Consider the following 13,648-nt stretch of genomic DNA (forward strand, 5'->3'; position numbering starts at 1 on the left):
TGGTTGTGAGTGTGGTGGTGGTTGTGAGTGTGGTGGTGGTGGTTGGGAGTGTGGTGGTGGTGGTGGTTGTGAGTGTGGTGGTGGTGGTTGGGAGTGTGGTGGTGATGGTTGGTAGTGTGGTGGTGGTGGTGGTGGTGGTTGGGAGTGTGGTGGTGGTGGTTGTGAGTGTGTGGTGGTGGTGGTGGTGGTTGGGAGTGTGGTGGTGGTGGTGGCGATGGTTGTGATTGAGAGGTGATGCTGGTGGTGGTGGCGATGTGAGGAGCAATGGATGATGTTAGCGGTGGGGGGAGTGGTGTGGGTGGTAAGGGTGATGTGGATGGTGAGGGTGATGTGGGTGGTGAGGGTGATGTGGGTGGGTGGGTGGGTGGGAGGAGTGGTGTGGGTAGTAAGGGTGATGTGGATGGTGAGGGTGATGTGGGTGGGGGAGTGATGTGGGTGGGGGGAGTCATGAGGGTGGTGAGAGTGATGTGGGTGGGAGGAGTGATGTGGGTGGTGAGGGTGATGTGGGTGGGGGAGTGATGTGGGTGGGGGAGTGATGTGGGTCGGGGAGTGATGTGGGTGGGGGGAGTGATGTGGGTGGTGAGGGTGATGTGGGTGGTGAGGGTGATGTGGGTGGGGGAGTGATGTGGGTGGGGGAGTGATGTGGGTCGGGGAGTGATGTGGGTGGGGGGAGTGGTGTGGGTGGTGAGGGTGATGTGGGTGGTGAGGGTGATGTGGGTGGGGGAGTGATGTGGGTGGGGGAGTGATGTGGGTCGGAGAGTGATGTGGGTGGGAGGAGTGATGTGGGTGGTGAGGGTGATGTGGGTGGGGGAGTGATGTGGGTGGGGGAGTGATGTGGGTCTGGGAGTGATGTGGGTGGGGGGAGTGATGTGGGTGGTGAGGGTGATGTGGGTGGTGAGGGTGATGTGGGTGGGGGAGTGATGTCGGTGGGGGAGTGATGTGGGTCGGGGAGTGATGTGGGTGGGGGGAGTGGTGTGGGTGGTGAGGGTGATGTGGGTGGTGAGGGTGATGTGGGTGGGGGAGTGATGTGGGTGGGGGGAGTGATGTGGCTGGTGAGGGTGATGTGGGTGGTGTGGGTGATGTGGGTGGGGAAGTGATGTGGGTGGGGGAGTGATGTGGGTGGTGTGGGTGATGTGGGTGGTGAGAGTGATGTGGGTGGGGGGAGTGATGTGGGTGGGGTGAGTGATGTGGGTGGGGGAGTGATGTGGGGGGAGTGATGTGGGTGGGGGGAGTGATGTGGGTGGGTGAGGGTGATGTGGGTGGGGGGAGTGATGTGGGTGGGTGAGGGTGATGTGGGTGGGGGGAGTGATGTGGGTGGGTGAGGGTGATGTGGGTGGGGGGAGTGATGTGGGTGGGTGAGGGTGATGTGGGTGGGGGGAGTGATGTGGGTGTGGAAAGTGATATGGGTGTGAGAATGGTTGCTAGGTGGTGTTTTCTGAAAGTGGTTAAGTGCTGATGATGCTGTTGGGAGAGGGCTTTGCAGGCTTCACTGCTGACGATATCGCTTCTGACGCTGCTGTTGCTGCTGCTACTGAGAGTGATGTTTATTTGCTGTGAATGGTAGCCAGGTGGAGCTGGTTGCTGCGGATGCTATAGGTCGTTGCGAATGCTATGTTGGTAGTGGTGGTAAGCGATGTGTTGCGCTCATTACATACAAAGTGCGTGCCACAATTGAACCGCAATCGCTTGCTCATCTCGTGAAGGAGCAGACATCACGCAGGCTCCTATCGTCTTCGCAGCGGCGGCTTCTGGCTGGGACATCGAACAAAGACGGCCACTGCACCGCGGCGCTTTCAGATGCGCTTCTGCGGCCGTCTGGAACGCTCTGCCTTCCGATGTTCGGAAGCCCCGTGGCTATGCACTTTAAAATCGTCATCTCGATTGAAAACTCATCTCCGATTAGCACAATTAGCTACGCACGGTGCGAAAGAAGTGTTACACGTACATATACCCACACAGAGACCCATAGACTCACACGGAGACCCATAGACTCACACAGAGACTCATAGACTCACACAAAGACCCATAGACTCACACAGAGATCCATAGACTCACACAGATATCTATATAACCACACAGAGACCCATAGACTCACACAGAGACCTATATACCCACACAGAGACCCTTAGACTCACACAGAGACCCATAGACTCACACAGAGACACATAGACTCACACAGAGACCCATAGACTCACACGGAGACCCATAGACTCACACAGAGACTCATAGACTCACACAAAGACCCATAGACTCACACAGAGATCCATAGACTCACACAGATATCCATATAACCACACAGAGACCCATAGACTCACACAGAGACCTATATACCCACACAGAGACCCTTAGACTCACACAGAGACCCATAGACTCACACAGAGACACATAGACTCACACAGAGACCCATAGACTCACACAGAGACCCATAGACTCACACAGATATCCATATAACCACACAGAGACCCAAAGACTCACACAGAGACCCATAGACCCACACAGAGACCCATAGACTCACACAGAGACCCATAGACTCACACAGAGACCCATAGACTCACACAGAGACCCATAGACTCACACAGAGACTCATAGACTCACACAAAGACCCATAGACTCACACAGAGACCCATAGACTCACACAGAGACCCATAGACTCACACAGAGACCCATAGACTCACACAGAGACCCATAGACTCACACAGAGACCCATAGACTCACACAAAGACCCATAGACTCACACAGAGACCCATAGTTTGTTGTGCTTCTCCCCGCACCTCCGGTTAGGTCGCTTGGCTACGTACGATGCGAAAAAAGTTCATCATACCTACATACATGTGGTAGTAATGGTGAGTACTATGGGGTGGTGGTGGTGCTATGGGTAGAGTGGTTGTTGGGGGTTCACGATGCTAAAGGTGGGGGGGGAGAGGGGGTGACTTGGGAATTAAAGGGGAATATCGGAGCTGACAGCTCAGACTGCCGATCGCTTCAATATGCCCCACGTGGGTCCTTACGCACGTGTTTGTACACAGCCTTGCGTATCACACACACACACACGCACCGCACTGCACATTGCAATGCATACCTAGTGTAGGTAGGTGTATGGATGGATAGGCAGGCGTGTGTGTGTGTGGATGAGTGGAGTGGATATGGGTAGCTGAGGGAGCAGGTAAGTTGGTGTATATGTATAGGTGTTTGTATGGGTGGGTAGGTGGGTGGGTGTATGAATATGTAGGTGTGTATGTGTGTGGATGATGAGTGGAGTGGATATGGGTAGCCAAGGGAGTAGGTAAGTTGGTGTATGTGGAGGTGTTTGTATGGGTGGGTGGGTAGGTGGGTGGGTATATGGATAGGCAGGTGTGTATGTGTGTGGATGATGAGTGGAGTGGATATGGGTAGCCGAGGGAGTAGGTAAGTTGGTGTATGTGGAGGTGTTTGTATGGGTGGGTGGGTAGGTGGGTGGGTGCATGGATAGGTAGGGGTGTATGTGTGTGGATGATGAGTGGAGTGGATATGGGTAGCCGAGGGAGCAGGTAAGTGGGTGTATGTGTAGGTGTTTGTATGGGTGGCTAGGTAGGTGGGTGGGTATATAGAGAGGTAGGTGTGTATGTGTGTGGATGATGAGTGGAGTGGATATGGGTAGCCGAGGGAGTAGGTAAGTGGGTGTATGTGGAGGTGTTTGTATGGGTGGGTGGGTGGGTAGGTAGGTGGGTGGATATATGGATATGTAGGTGTGTATGTGTGTGGATGATGAGTGGAGTGGATATGGGTAGCCGAGGGAGCAGGTAAGTGGGTGTAGGTGTTTGTATGGGTGGGTAGGTGGGTGGGTATATGTGTAGGTGTTTGTATGGGTGGGTGGGTGGGTAGGTAGGTGGGTGTATGGGAGTGTAGGTGTGTGGCCGAGTGGATGGGTAGGCAGGGGATAAAGTAGGTGGGTGTATGGGTAGGTAGGTGAGTGTGCGGTTAGGCGGGTAGGTAAGTACGTAGATACGTGGATGGGTGGGTGTTTAGGGGAGCAGTCGTATCGTGTCGATTTGAAGCTTTCGTGACTGCATGAATCCATCCTCTTTGGTTCTTTCGGTACAAGTCACGTAGGTAGAAAAATAAAAGAAAATAAATCACGACTGTTTCGAACGCAACACAAGCGCTTGTCTTCAGGGGAAAATCGCGACGAGGGAGCTGCACGAAGCAGACGTCGCAGCTGTAGTGATTTTCACCTGAAGACGGCCGCTTGTGTTGCGTTCGAAACAGTCGTGATTTAAATTTCGATTTAAAGCTTTCGTGACTGCAGGGATTCATCTTCTTGGTTCCTTCGGTAAAGTCACGTAGAATGGAAATAATAAAATAATATAATAAAATAAAACATAATTCTTATATGTTATTCTTATTATTTTATTATTTCCTTTCTACGTGACTTTACCGAAAGAATGGAAATAATAAAATAATATTATAAAAATAAAACATAATTATTATGCTTTATTCTCATTATTTTATTATTTCCATTCCACGTGACTTTACCGAAAGAACCAAGAAGAGTCGTGATTTATTTTAATTTATTTTTCTACCTACGTGACTTTACCGAAAGAACCAAAGAGTATGGTAGTAGTGTCGTGGTTTAGCGTGCTGCGCTATGAACCAGACGACTCGAGTTGGATGTATGTTCACAGCGAACATCGCTGACGAATATCTCAATCAGTCTTTAAAATCAGTGCCAAGTGCGTTGTGTAAACATCGCCACTGGGGAGACAAAGGCGATTGGGCGTGGTGCTGGCCACCCACCCCCTCACACTATGAGATCTCTTTTACCAGTGGCAAAATATAATGGTAGGTTTTTACCCTTTTAACTGGTACAAAACTGACACCTTTATTCAAGGCATCATGTTTGCAATGACCACAACACAAGTAGTCAATAAAGCAAACAAAAAGAAGCAACTCTGATAAGGATAATAATATGCACTGTCATTGAAGTTGATTAGCCCACACCCGAGACGGCTTTCTTTAGAGCCTAGTCCCCATTGGTGTAGGGCCAGATGACACCAGAAGGCGTACAACTCAAAAACAGTGCAATATCAGAGTATTGAGAGTTCGGGGTAAACATTTACACTATGAGATCTCTTTTACCAGTGGCAAAATATAATGGTAGGTTTTTACCCTTTTAACTGGTACAAAACCCACCCCCTCGTTTGCCGCGACGGCAAAACAGCACTTGTCCAAACAGTCTGTGAAGGCTATATACGGGGGATATTTGGCTTTGTATGGGTGCACTTATTGAAAGATGCGTTTACAATGAATGCATGTATGTGGAACTTCTTTCGCACTGCACGTAGCCAACGGTGCTAATCGGAGGCGCGGGGCGAATGACAACAAACGAAACGCAAACACAAATTCTAAAGACACGAAGTTTTCAATCTGGATGATTTAAACGCGCACAGCTCTAATGGCATCGTAACATCGGAATGGAAGAGCGTTCCAGACGGCCGCAGAAGCGCATCTGGAAGCGCCATTCGATGCGGTGACCACCGCCTTTGTTCGATCGCCCAGCAGCCAAAAGCCGCCGCCGCTGCAGTGATGATGAGCCTGTCCTAGCTCATCCCCCCTCAACCAGTATATATACGGGGTAGTATCTCTTGGAATGTCTCATTTACTTGATACAGCAAGCGTGCTGTGACGGTTCCACCTGAAGACGGAAGCTTGTGTTGCCTCCGAAACGTCGTGATTTTTATTTTATTTTTATTTTATTTTACTTTTATTAATTTAAATATTTTTACCTACGTGACTTTACCGAAAAAATCCTAAGAATGGGACGAGCGGAGTTTCGCGCGACGATGGCTTCACGCTCCTTGGCGACATCAGCGAGGTATCGTGGTTCATTTCGTGGCGATCGCGAGTTTTCGACCTTGTGCGGTGTTCGTTCGGCAACCGGGAGCCAATGCAGCTTGGCGAGCAATGGGCAGACAACGTGCAGTGCCCGTGCCGGAGGACAATAATATTATTATTTTAAATTATTATTTTAAATGAAATTAAAATTAAAAAAAAATCAATAATAATTACTATTTTATTTTTTATTAATTTTAATTTCATTTTTTTACCTACGTGACTTTACCGAAAGAACTAAGAGTATGAATCCTTGCAGTCACGAAAGCTTCAAATCTAGAATTATTATTTTAAAGGCCATTTAACACATGAAGGCACGGTCCCCTGTCACGTGTTCCATTCTTATTATTGCTATCTCTACATTGAGGTATTTGTCAATGTACTGTATTATTGGATGAAGTTCCTTACCGGTTGTGTGGATTGCACGACCATTCGTCACCACGCTGGTGTGCGTGTGTTCGTGAAGGCCTTTTTGTGTCACCCCGCCACCCACACACCCACCCGATCTGGACAAGAGGCTTCTGGGAGGCACGCAGCCCCCAAGTAACTGCGGTACAGAATCAGAATATTGATTCATGCTGGAGGAATCCGATGAGCTATAAAGATCTTCTTCATAGTCATGTCCAGTCACCGGATAGAAGCCCCCCGTATCAGCCACGTGTCCAGCGAGACGTGTAACAACAACACGTGCACCCACGCGCATTGACCGACGTGGTGAAGTATGGTCAACCCCCACCCCAGCCACCCCCCTACCTCCCCGATAACACTGGTCAACAACAAAAAATATATTTTTTTCTGGTCTGGACTTTTGCAGCTGTTTTAGACTAATTTCAGGGTGCTGATTCCAAATCTCATCTCAGATTTGCTCTATCACATCATTTTTATGCTATCGGCATACCCCATTTTCATTGATTTTACCCGAAATTAACTCTGTCACTTATGATTGCAAGTTGTTGCGAGTCGGTGACTGCTTTAGTGTTAAAATATGGTGCTGTATTTTTAGGATAGTGTGTTTATAATATCATTTAATGTAGATATCCACATTTATTTAATATTGCAATATTTGATATCTCAAAAACCTGATGTGATAGACAAAACTGATGCCGGATTTGGAATCAGCACCCCAAAATTACATCAAACCAGTTGGAAAACCTCATACCGGAACAAAGTGTGTTGACCAGTGTCATCGACGGCGCTTTAAACCACAACTGCCAGTTAATTCTTGATCCACCGCCCGGGCGATCGACTGAGAATGTGAACGAGCAGCTGCGTTGGCCGCCAGGCATCACCGGGTACGTCCAACCGATAGAGACGGAGCGCTGAAATCAATCCGCGTGGCAGGAGGTGCCAGGTGGATTTCAGCGTCTCGCGCTAACAGGCAGCGCGCAAACAGCTCACTGACCCAGCAACAGCAGCACGCGATCGTGATGATCACCATCATCATCACCCGCCGCGTCTGTCTGTGTGCGTGGGTGGGGGGGGGTAGCTACGAACCCGTCGTCCCACGACTCCCTTCTCACGGCCACCAACACCAGTGACGATCATCTGAACCCGGTCCCGCGCCTCCACTAGGTCGACTCAGCCTCAAATGGGTGCCTGACGCGATGTGCAAACTTTTACACCACTCGGGAGAGAAAGGCGGCCGGGCGTGGCGATGGCCACCCGCCCTCTATTGTGCGGCCTTCATAGGAGCTGCTTGCTAGCAGCACTTTGCCCCGACAGTCTGTTTAGGCTACACGGGGGATCTTTGTCTTTGTGAGCAGCGCACGTCTCAATGCTGTTCGATCGTCTTTGTCAGCCCGCGCGCAGCACGGACGTGCGCGGTTGCCACCTTCTCGATCGTGCACACAAACCCGGACAAGAGGTCTTGATGAGCACGATGGGGTTGTTTTGGTTCAATACTAAACTAAGCTATTTTTATTTTAGCAGCTAAGGCGCACTCAGTTATATACATACGTAGCGTATTTTTCTGAAGCGACCAGGCCACAAATGATAGGTCAACGATGTGGGTTATCATCATGGGGGAATTTACATCAGCCAAGCACTCTAAACGGGTGATTCTAAATGTGGAACGGAAAAGACGGATACGCGCAAACTCCAAATATACAGCAGCAGGCGACAGGGTCGGGATCGAACTGATGACCTCCTGTATACCAGGCGAGGTAGTTAACATCTCCTAGCCACCGTGATGATGAGAGAGAGAGAGAGACACCGCAAACTCTAAATATATGGCAGGCGTCAGGGTCGGGATCTATCCGATGACCTCCTGTACACCAGGCGAGGTAGTTAACATCTCCTAGCCACCGTGACGATGATGAGAGAAAGACACCACAACTCTAAATATACAGCAGATGTCAGGGTCGGGATCGAACCGACGACCTCCTGTATACCAGGCGAGGTAGTTAACATCTCCTAGCCACCGTAGCGCCACTGTGCGTCAAACCGCAATAAAGTTCAACGCAGCAACGCCGGTGCCACATCTCGCTACAAATCAATTCCCGCTGCCACCCAATTCCAGGACCGTACCGGGTCAAAACCGGGACAGGTGACAACCCTAGATAGCAGCGTCTTGAAATCGCAGGATTGTGTGAAACGCCTTCCTTGAACCAGCAGTGGATCGTCCATCGCTCACGGTGATGAAGACGGTGGTGATGTCGGGTGGCGTAGGGTCTGACGACACTCATCAGGCGAGATCGCGTTTCAAGTTTGTTTTGTCAAACAGTGTGAGAACCTACGATACCAAGATGGGCGTCCCAATACCGTAACGACTCTCTGGGCATCAGAATCGCGATCTTGATTTTTCACGGAGAAATCCGATGATCTGTGAAGCTCTTTTTTTCACGGAGATCTCCAGTCGGGGCGAATCAAAAAGTTCGTCTTCTAGTATGGGGCTATGATTGCCGCTGTGTGAGTCGTCTAGCCTAGGGGCACCCCCATTGGCAGCTGCCCCTGTGCATCAGTCTTCCAGTCGGGAGCGATGATTGCCGCTGTGTGTGTGTGTAGTCCAGATTAAGCCATTCGTCTTTTCAAATATGGGCCACTGAAGTCGGCGCACGACTGCCTGCCTCTTGCGAACGACGTCTCGTGATCTTTCACGTTCGCTGTGCGGCTGAAGCAGATGGCGCAGAGACGTAATTGTCTTAGTATCAGCATCACGATCAGCATCATCATGATCACCACAGTCACGATCATCATCACGATCAGCATCATCATCACGATTAGCATCATCATGATCACCATCATCACGATCATCATTATCACGATCATCATCATCATCACAACCATCATCACGATCAGCATCATCATGATCACCATCATCACGAGCATCATCACTATCATTATCATGATCATCATCATCACGATCATCATGGACATCACCACCATCATCATCACGATCATCATGACGATCATCATCACGATCATCATCGACATCACCACCATCATCATCACGATCATCATGATCACCATCATCACAATCATCATCATCACCACCATCATCATCACGACCATCATCATCATCACGATCATTGTCACAATCATCATCATCATCACGATCGGAATCATCAGAATCTTTATTCAGACTACAGGATCAGCGAGTTACAGCAACCAACAATACAACAACACCCCGTTAGGAGTGCAGAGTGGAGGAAAAGTAAGCAAGTTAATAAACACAAATAACAAATAAAGTATACAAAAGTAAACATTGCAGAAGTACATACATTGCACCTCCGATGACCACGGTTGACTACGTACGGTGCGAGCGAAGTTCAACACACACATACACACACACACCTTCCTGTCGATTCTTCAACACTTAACAGCAAGCTCCTACGTCAGCAGTCATCATGCTGTGTCTGTTTCACACCTGATGATGGTTGCTTGTGTTGCGATCGAAACGTCGTGATCTATTGTTTATTTCTACCCACGTGACTTTACCGAAACAACCAAACAGTATGGATTCTTGCAGTCACGAAAGCTTCAAATCAACACTTAAAAGCAAGTTTGGGGCAAGGCAGCAAAACAACAACAACAACAACAGCCACGGACCGCACTAAGACAACAACAACAACAACACACAAATATTAAATATAGGCTGCCAAGCTTGGTGGTGTTCATTCAGACGCTGTCTTTCCGACAGACCTGTTCTTCACCTGAGGACGGCTGCTTGCGTTGTGGCCGAAACGTCGTGAGAATTGTATTATTTTATTATGTTTTATTTTTATTATTTTATTATCTCCCTTCTACGTGACTTTACCGAAAGAACCGAGAAGATGAATCGCTGCAGTCACGAAAGCTTTCAATCGAAATTTAACACACACACAGTCCCTTGATTTAATAACAACAACAACAACAACAACAGCCACGGACCGCACCAAGACAACAACACCAACAACAACACTCACAGTCCCTTGATTTAACAACAACAACAACAACAGCCCGCACCAAGACAACAACACCAACAACAACACCACACACAGTCCCTTGATTTAACAACAACAACAACAACAACAAAAACAGCCCGCACGAAGACAACACCAACAACAACAACACACACAGTCCCTTGATTTAACAACAACAACAACAGCCCGCACCAAGACAACACCAACAACAACAACACACACAGTCCCTTGATTTAACAACAACAACAACAGCCTGCACCAAGACAACAACACCAACAACAACAACACACACAGTCCCTTTATTTAACAACAACAACAGCCTGCCCCAAGACAACAACACCAACAACACCAACAACACAGTCCCTTGATTTAACAACAACAACAAAAGCCACGGACCAAGACAACACCAACAACACCAACAACACAGTCCCTTGATTTAACAATAACAACAACAACATATACAGTCGAACCAATCGATCAAGCGGACGCGTCCTTTCGCCGTGAGCGCGTGCAGGTACGGTGGCGTGGATCTGAGCGCGGGCACCCGTCGCAAGAACGCGACGCGCGAGACCACGGCGACGCTCAAGGCGTGGCTCTACGAGCATCGCAAGAACCCGTACCCCACCAAGGGCGAGAAGATCATGCTGGCCATCATCACCAAGATGACCCTGACGCAGGTCTCCACGTGGTTCGCCAACGCTCGCCGGCGTCTCAAGAAGGAGAACAAGATGACGTGGTCGCCGCGGAGCCGGCCCGGCGATGAGAGCGGAGGGAAAGACGAATGCCGGAGGGATGTGGACCGCGAGCAGCAGCAGCAGCAGGAGGAGGAGGATGAGGAACAGGAGGCTGCTGCTGCGGCTGCTGCTGCTGCGGCGGTGGTGGTGGACAAGAGAGGCGTCGTGAAGTGTTTTGTGTCAGGTGAGTGAGTGAGTGAGTCTGTGTCTGTGTGAGTGTGTGTGTGGCCAAACCCACTCCCTCGTGTGCCGTTCCGGCATTCATAGGTGCTCGCTAACAGAACTTGCCGCTGCAGCCTAAGGCTATACGGGGGATCTTTGGCTGTGTGCGTGGCCACCCACCCCCTCGTGTGCCGTTCCGGCCTTCATAGGTGCTCGCTAACAGAACTTGCCGCTGCAGCCTAAGGCTATACGGGGGATCTTTGTCTGTGTGTGTGGCCACCCACCCCCTCGGCCTTCATAGGTGCTCGCTAACAGAACTTGCCGCTGCAGCCTAAGGCTATACGGGGGATCTTTGTCTGTGTCTGTGGGTCGCCGCAGTGCAGCGGTTAGCGCGCTGCGCTACGAACCCGGCGACCCGAGTTCGATTCCCGCTCAAGGCCAACACCGGTGAGGATGATCTGAACCGGTGCTGGGCCTCCCCTAGGTCGACTCAGCCTCAAATGAGTACCTGGTGCGGTGTGTAAAATCATCTCCAACTGGGGAGACAAAGGCGGCCGGGCGTGGTGTTGGCCACCCACCCCCTTGTGTGCCGTGCCGGCCTTCACAGGTGCTCGCTAACAGCACTTGCCCCTACGGTCTGTTAAGGCTGCACGGGGGATCTTTGCGTGGGTAATTATAGATTTGAAGCTTTCGTGACTGCTCTTAGGTTTTTGTCGGTAAAGTCACGTAGGTTAAAAATGAAACTAAAAGTTAATAAAAGTAATAATGGGAATAAAATAAAATAATAAATCACGACGTTTCGGAGGCAACACAAGTCTCCGTCATCAGGTGGGACCGTCACAGCTAAAATTACTGCATCAAGTGTGTGGGTATACAGGTGTGGGTGGGTTTCTGCTTTGCAGTGCAAGCGTGTGGGGCGGTGGCGCAGTGGTTAGCGAACCACACGACGGACTCAAAGACCCGACCCAGGATGAGAATGATGGCGATATTTGCAATTGATGAGGCAGAATAAGGAGCTGGTCATGACGACGATGATGATGATGACATGACGATGATTTGAATAACAACGGTGGTGACGATGACGATGCAAACGATGATCATCATTAGGATTGTATATCGTCAAACTGTTAGGTCAAGCTGATACCTAATTAACCCAAACTCCAGTCCTCTCGGCCCCACCACGCGGTCACTAATTTGCTCCCCATTCAGCTCGTGCCAGGCTTTACGCGCCCGATGATTGGTCAACACGATCCAATGTGTTCGCGCTCAGCAATTAATGTTGACTGCGTTAACGCTGCCGATTCTTGTTCAGATTGAGACCTCGCTGTGCGTGGTGTACACGTGTTGCGTGTGTCTGTGTGTGTATACCGTGTGTGTATGTCTACACGTGTACTGTGTGCGTATGTGTACACGTGTGTCTGTACACGCGTTTACCGTATGTTTGTGTGTACCGTGTGTGTATGTGTACACATGTGCCGTATGTGTGTGTATGTGTGTGTGTACACGTGTTCCGGGTGTGTGTGTACACGTGTACTGTGTGTGATTGTGTACACGTGTGTGTGTAAGCGTTTACCGTATGTCTGTGTGTACCGTTTGTGTGTGTACACGTATTCCGTGTGTGTGTGTAAACGTATGCCGTGTGTGTGTACACGTGTACTGTGTGTGTACACGTGTTCTGTGTGTGTGTGTACACGTGTACTGTGTGTGTGTGTACCCGTGTTCTGTGTGTGTGTACCCGTGTTCTGTGTGTGTGTACCCGTGTTCTGTGTGTGTGTACACGTGTTCTGTGTGTGTGTGTGTACACGTGTACTGTATGTGTGTGTACACGTGCTCTGTGTGTGTGTACACGTGTACTGTGTGTGTACACGTGTCACTGTGTGTATGTGTACACGTGTTCTGTGTGTGTGTGTACACGTGTTCTGTGTGTGATTGTGTCCACGCGTTCCACGTGTTCCCACCACGTGATGCAGACAGCGCGCCACGTGGGACGAGTTTAACAATCATCAGGCGCGTTCAGCGGCGAACGAGTCGATTTGTATTTGAGAGCGGAGGAGTACCTTGGTAGACGCGGACAAAAGTAACGCAGTGGTGGGTGACCTGCGAGGACTCTGACCATGATGATGACGATGATGATAACGCTAATATGCGAATTGTGTTCTGACATTCAGAATCAGAAAATGTATTTAGACTGGAGGAATCCGATAAGCTATGAAGCTCTTTGTCACAGACGTCCACGAAAGGGGGTGGGTCAGAATATTACGGCAACAAACGATACCAAAAAAAAACACGATAGCAGTGCACAGTCTAGGAAAGGTAAGCACACAAATAACACATTTTTATTTATTTTACTAGGTAAAGCCGACTGAATTATCAGCTTCTTTTTCGCAAGCGAACTGGCCACAAATGACAGCTCCTACCAAACACGCATCGAAACCACTACCCTGCAAAATGAAAGGAAAAAAAAAATCACGTTTCATACCAAAA

The 13,648-nt window shown here is 49.5% G+C and overlaps 1 protein-coding gene across 1 annotated transcript in view; it reads left to right on the top strand.

Annotated features, from left to right (window-relative positions):
* The window catches only part of LOC144732236 (iroquois-class homeodomain protein IRX-6-like), a 101,359-nt gene that overhangs the window by 82,009 nt on the left and 5,702 nt on the right, over positions 1-13,648 (top strand). The window contains exon 4 of the mRNA XM_078613635.1: positions 10,783-11,069. Within this exon, the coding sequence (XP_078469761.1) occupies positions 10,783-11,069 (287 nt within the window). The remainder of the gene's footprint in view (positions 1-10,782; positions 11,070-13,648) is intronic.

Source organism: Lampetra planeri, chromosome 42, assembly GCF_965212315.1.
Source record: "Lampetra planeri chromosome 42, kcLamPlan1.2.h2, whole genome shotgun sequence".
Classification (NCBI taxonomy): domain Eukaryota; kingdom Metazoa; phylum Chordata; class Hyperoartia; order Petromyzontiformes; family Petromyzontidae; genus Lampetra; species Lampetra planeri.